This window comes from Cynara cardunculus, assembly GCF_001531365.2.
Source record: "Cynara cardunculus var. scolymus isolate 2C chromosome LG 2, CcrdV1, whole genome shotgun sequence".
NCBI lineage: Eukaryota > Viridiplantae > Streptophyta > Magnoliopsida > Asterales > Asteraceae > Cynara > Cynara cardunculus.
This window is the reverse complement of record NC_037529.1, coordinates 5,234,308-5,241,009: the sequence shown is the minus strand read 5'-3', so window position 1 is coordinate 5,241,009 and position 6,702 is coordinate 5,234,308. Positions and strand designations below refer to the sequence as shown.

The 6,702-nt window shown below is 31.0% G+C and overlaps 1 protein-coding gene across 1 annotated transcript; it reads right to left on the bottom strand.

Moving 5' to 3' along the window:
* Window positions 1-247: 247 nt before the first annotated feature.
* On the bottom strand, window positions 248-1,791 carry LOC112507790. Its single transcript, XM_025112501.1, has one exon. It carries the CDS (start codon window positions 1,755-1,757, stop codon window positions 345-347), a length of 1,413 nt encoding a protein of 470 aa, XP_024968269.1. The 5' UTR covers window positions 1,758-1,791; the 3' UTR covers window positions 248-344.
* Between the last annotated feature and the right edge of the window lie 4,911 nt (window positions 1,792-6,702).

The window sequence follows — 6,702 nt, the reverse complement described above, 5'->3', positions numbered from 1 at the left end:
GGATGAAATCGGATAGAGATGAACGGATTTAAGAGTTTTTAAGAGTTTAAGAGTTTTAAGAGTTTAAGAGTTTTTAAGAGTTTTAGCCAAATGCTTTATAATATAGTATAGATATATAAAAAAAACCTATAATATCAAAAAGTTGAAATTTAATTAATAATCATATTCATTAAAAAGAATAATTTTAAGGGGAAGGAACGTATACGCCAATGAACTCCTAACCAATGAATGGAAGAGCACGTCTCATTTGCTCAATATTTCTCATTCTCTTATTAAAATACATACATCCATTGCAAAAATTCTAATTCACTTTCTACCTTTTTACAATATATTATTCAAAGCAGTCAACAATCCCTGTAGACAGCTGAATCTATTAAAAACGAACAAATATGCTTCATAATAGCTGATTCTATATCTTTATAATCACTATGTTCAACCCATACGATTGTCTGATTTCTGATTGTTGACTCACTAACTGAGCTTGCTGTCGGTATTGACTCGATTGACATCGACACATGTATGCTCTTGAGTGCGAACTCATTGGTGGCCAGACGACTCAGCAGACCCGACTCCGTAACTGAATTCTTCCTTTTATTGTGTTGTTGATTCGTGGTTGCTCGGACGATCTCCGTCAACATGACGGCAGACAACCGCCGTATACCGCGAACTCCGCCCATTATGACGGCTGAATTGATTGTTTTCTGATGGGTATCCTCAGAGCCCTTATGCCCGTGTTTGGTTGCACGTGGTGGTGTTGATGACAAAAAGACTGACTCAGGACTCTTGGTTCTGACTCGGCCGAGTGGGTCTCCAAGTAGCAAAACTTTCTTTACGTCAACTAACATCACGTGTTTAAAATTTCGACGGACCCGCCCCAATATCATTGGGTAAGAAGCCCACCTTCTCAGAGACATCGGGATTTGGTCCATAAACCCGGATAACGAGTTTTCTGGGTCAACCTCGCCCACGCCAAAACCGACAACCGATCCATAGCTTATCCGAGTTGACTCAGTCTCACCACCACCACAACGAAGTAAACTCGAATTATTGTTCTTAATTTTCCAACCCCATATTGGCTCTCCTTTCTCCACCACCTTCTTGCCGGATTTCAGGAACTGATTCAGGTTGAAACTCGCCGGAAAATCCAAAACTTTACTGCCGTTGCACAATTCTGCTTGGTACCGGCAGACGACCTTCAGGAAGATGTCATTCTCTTCCAGAATCACGTTATCGAAAGACTCGAGTGTCAAAGCTGAATCGAATATAAACAAAAGGTCAGAATTTAAAGGTAACCCAGACCTGTGAAAGGCTCGTAAGAACACTTTAAGTTGTTTGGTTGTCACCGACTCCGTAACGTGGCAGAGAAGGAGGTTGTCCATGGCCGTCGTTCCTCGTGTATACAGCGTGCCCAATCCTTGCAAGGCAGGTGTATATGATCTGGGTGAATTAGAGTGACGGCGAGAGGGGGTGAAATTGTTGTTTGGTTCGAAAGTAGAGAGGGTGAAGAAGAGACAGGTGAGGAAGATGAGTAGAGCACAGATGGAGATGGTGGATTGAGTTCTGGTGAGAATATGACTGGAATTCGTACGTTTCAAGAGAGAATTAATCGTAGGAAATTTGAACGGTGACGACGACGACGAAGAAGTCAATTCTTGTTCATCTTCTTCCGGGAAGAAAACCAAGAAAATACCCGTCCCCCATCCTTCACCACCGCCGGCGCCGCCACCGTTCTTCTTAATTTTTCCGGCCAATGCCATCGTTCTAGCTCTACCAAAATTCCAGATTCCGATTCTTGTCTGTTTTCTAGAAGTGGGAAGTTCTTCTAATCTCGTCTGTATGTGAAACTGAGACTTAAATGTGTTGGTTTCTATGTGACATAGGGTTAGCGATCTTCCTTTTTCTTCCCCCCAAGTTTGGCAGGAAGGAGTACCGACAAATGAAAAGTAGGGTCAACTCTTCACAATTTCATTAAAAACTTTTGGACAACTTATGTTATGTTCATATCCATTAACTTCGTTAATAATTTAATGCATAATTAAATAATCAGAATAATTAAAATACTTTTATGTTATAATATAAAATAAAATATAATTGTTTGGTAATTGTTTATAATGAAATTAGAGCGTTGTTCAAGATACAAAATCATTCAGAAGGTTTTAGAATTATTAAAATGCTGACTTTTTTTTCGTCAAACAATATTAATTTCTTAATGATTCAGATGTTGTATTTTAATAAAACTATTAAGATATAAACAAACAACTCCTAAATAATCATATCTTTACAAGAAGATGTAACAATTACCTTTTTCTTAATCATGGGTATCAGGAACAGCTCACGAATACTTTTTTTTTTTTTTGTATCGGATTTGATGAAAGGGAAAAAGAAGAGGGGTAAATAAAGAAAAAGTGAAAGTAGGAGGGGGTGAAGGTTAATTATGTGTTCACGTGGGAGATTTTGGAAAAAGATTTCGATAGAAACAGATGGCGGTTGGGTGTTTGTTGTCAATAATGAAAAGATGAAAACTTACAAATGCGTAAGCTTACAGTACAAGCCGGTGAAGCATCGTCGGTGGGAGAGGAAAACTCCCTCACGTTGTCCTTGTACTGCTTTTATAAATTCAAATGCACTTTTAAATTAAATACATAAATATTTAATTAAAAAAAACATATTACTTGTTTTATTTCAAAATATCACAATATTAACTTGAAATTGCTACATGATTTAATAAAATATTTTAATATTATTCAGATATTTAAAATGTCTAATAATATTTGAGATAGTTTCATTAACAGTCAGACGTTAACTGCCATGCTTATTTTTGATCCTTTGATGTCGACTCTTTCTATCATTGTTATTCTTAATTAAACCGACCTTTGATCAGTTCATTCTTGTATTTTTTTTTTTTTTTTTTTTCAAGATTGTTTTCATGTAATATAATTAGTGTAGGATCATGTGTAGTTTTTTCTTTAATAAATGTAAATGAAATATAGGCAAATAAGTTTACAAGTTTAAATCTACGTTTTTAAACATAATAAAACTATATTATCTTATAAAAGATTCATATGATCTATAGTTNTCAGACGTTAACTGCCATGCTTATTTTTGATCCTTTGATGTCGACTCTTTCTATCATTGTTATTCTTAATTAAACCGACCTTTGATCAGTTCATTTTTTTTTTTTTTTTGGTTACCCGTTATGTTTTCATGTAATATAATTAGTGTAGGATCATGTGTTGTGTTTTCTTTAATCACTATATCTGAAATATAGGCAAATAAGTTTACAAGTTTAAATCTACGTTTTTAAACATAATAAAACTATATTATCTTATAAAAGATTCATATGATCTATAGTTATGTATTAAAATACAAGATGATGCGAATATTTTGGGTTGATATATATATATATATAGATATATAGATACATAGAGAGAAGATCAAATGTTAACCATCATTTTTGTGTAACTTTGAAAACCCTCTCAACCAATCAAATTCCATTATTCTTATAGGTTTATGTCTTGTTCATTTTACCCTTACAAGGGTATTCTAGTAAATTGAATTTATTTGTAACCCCAAACAATTAATGGGGAGTTACAAACAATCAAATCCCAAAAAATATGCATTCATATTATTAATTTTTTTTACTATTGATCTTCCATGTTCATTCTTGTATGAATTCCTAAATCGCATAAGAAACACGGTAGTAACGATTTTCGGTATTGATCAATATGAACACAAATGAATAACCGTGAACACAATTTGAACACAAATGAACCGTGAACACAATTTGAACACAAATGAACCGTGAACACAATTTGAACAAATTAACAGATGAACACAAATGAACCGTGAACACAATTTGAACAAATTAACAGATGAACACAAATTAACAGATGCTACCTTAATTTTGTGGGACGTCTATGTATGTGAATATATGGGTCAAAAATTACACATATCGTGTTCATTTGTGTTCATATCGTGTTCATATCGTGCTCACGGTTCATTTGTATTCATATCGTGTTCACGGTTCATTTGTGTTCAAATTGTGTTCACGGTTGTTCATTTTTGTTCAAATTGTGTTCACGGTTCATTTGTGTTCAAATTGATCAATATCGAAAATTGTTACTATCGTGTTTCTTATGCGATTTAAAAATTCATACAAGAATGAACATGAAAGATCAATAGTAAAAAAATAATAATAATATGAATGCATATTTTTTGGGATTTGATTGTTTATAACTCCCCATTAATTGTTTGGGGGTTACAAATTAATTCAATTTACTAGAATACCCTTGATAAGTGTATTTTTTTTCTTCCCAAAATGCCCCTTTCATCATTGTTCACTAGACCTCATTAAAATTCAAACTTTAAAATTTAATTTTTTTTATTGATTAATCTTAACCGTTGATTATAGATTTGAATGACCTAGATCAGTTAATAAGGTTAACACAAAAATGATGATTAACATTTGATCTTAGCCCTACATACATATATAGTCTAATAGTTCATAATTGAAATTTGGAAACATGCATTATTCCAATTTCTTTTTTTGTCTATTGCTTGAGAGGAATTTATTGGTCTGTTTAATATAATTTGCTGATATTAATACAAACCAATACATACACAAGTACCCTCGGATGATATTACATTAATTATTTAATTAATATTTTATAAAAGTTACAAAACTATCCATCTATCTTTTGCATGCCATGAGAGGAATTATTCTGTTCTTCATAATCAAAGTTGCAAATCTTGACCAAATGAAATGCTATGATCACTTATCATATGATTTTTTCTGATGTGATTTTGCTGTGATAAATTTGATAATGCTTTAATAAGTTGAACTTTATTTATGGTGTGATTTTGTTGTGATAATCATATAATAAATTATGTGATTTTATTGTGACAACGATATGATAATGTTGTTATAATCCAAAACTAATGATGATCAGGTCTACAATCATCTCTCTGCTTATTCACCATACAACCTCCATCTTAATAATTGAATTAATGATAAATTATTAATTGCAACCATCGATCATGAAATCAATGATTAAGATTATATATATACAAAAAAATGTCGGTATGTATCATGTGAATCTCAAATAAAGATAGCACAGGACAGGAGTGATATACACATCAATTTAGTTTAGTAAATATATAAATAGGAAGATTGCAAGATCCTATGTAGTACTAAAAAATGCATGCATATATGCATAATGCAGCCATGTAAAGCAACAAGTAGCCGGCTGTTTATTCAATTTCTTGGCTTTTGCCATGTCACCATCTCTCTATTTACACCGGTAATAGTGGGTATATGTTATCTTTAAAGTTCCATTACCTTGGCTTGGTGGCCAAACAGATGAAACCATTATATACATATATATAAACACAAAATATTTCTATGTCTAATCTAAATAACTTGAATTATGTAAATTTCAAGAATGTTATAATACCTTCATTGATTGGTTATATTATAACCATTCCATAGTTTATATATATATATATATGTATCTATATATATATTTATACTATATTATAGAGCATTTGACAAAAATTCTTAAAAACTATTTAATTTTTTATGCACGAAGAACTGTTTATTAATGCATATTACTTAAAATTTAATATTACAAGTAAATTGTGCGTAAGTACAACTTATTAAGACTCCATGTTTGAATTTGTGTAACTAACTGCAGATAAACATAATTAAATACGAGATAAACATCTCATTTTAAATATAAAAAATTTAAAACATAATTAAGATAATCATTAAGTTTTAACAAAATAATTTACTATTATCTTTAAAAAGAATTATATAATTAAACCAAAATTTAATTAATTCGTTACGTTAAATTAAATTATAATAAAAAAATTGAATTAAAGAAATTACACAAAAAAAAAACTTTTAAATAGTTAATTTGATACTACTATCGATATAGTTTTTTCAAAATTTTATGATATTTTATTCAAAAATAAAAATATTATCGTTTTCTCAAAACCACATAAAACTTTATTATATCGATGTAAATAAAGAATAAAATGAAACGGTGAGATCGGAATGCGTTTCGATGCATGGCACGAGTACGCTTCTAGTATATATATATATATATATATATATATATATATATATCTAATTATATCAGAACTCGATAGTTTATGATAATAATGAGATTCAATGTGAGTCAATCATTTATTATAATTAATGTTATTTTTTTGGTAATTTGACCGTTTAGATTATTTTACATCTACTCAAACCTTTGATTGATTCATTCCATTCTGGTATGTTAATCGGGCAATTACGTTAATTAATTTTTTTAAACCCACTGATTGGGGTTAGCTATTGTATCTCTACAATAGTAAATGGTAACATATGCAAATATATACATGTCAACACTATCGCATTTAAATAATAAAATGGTAAGAACCACATATCATATTTTCACAGAGATATGTATCTTAAGTTGCAAGATCTTGAGTTAAAAGACTAAATGCAGATGTCGAGTTAAAAGACTAACTTCAGATGACGACTTTAAGGACTTTGATTTGCTTTTGAGTTAAGACTACTGAAATAACAAAAAAAAAAAAGATAGCATGGGTGTAAAACTTATGGTGAGATATAAACACAAATTCCAGCGAACAACGTCGTAGCAATATTACAGCATGCAGTCAACCAAAACTAGATTCACCATTTATTTTGGGGGTATT

Bases quoted from the DNA above. Each gene is read 5' to 3' on its own strand.
- LOC112507790 (XM_025112501.1), bottom strand. From the start codon at position 1,757: ATGGCATTGGCCGGAAAAATTAAGAAGAACGGTGGCGGCGCCGGCGGT.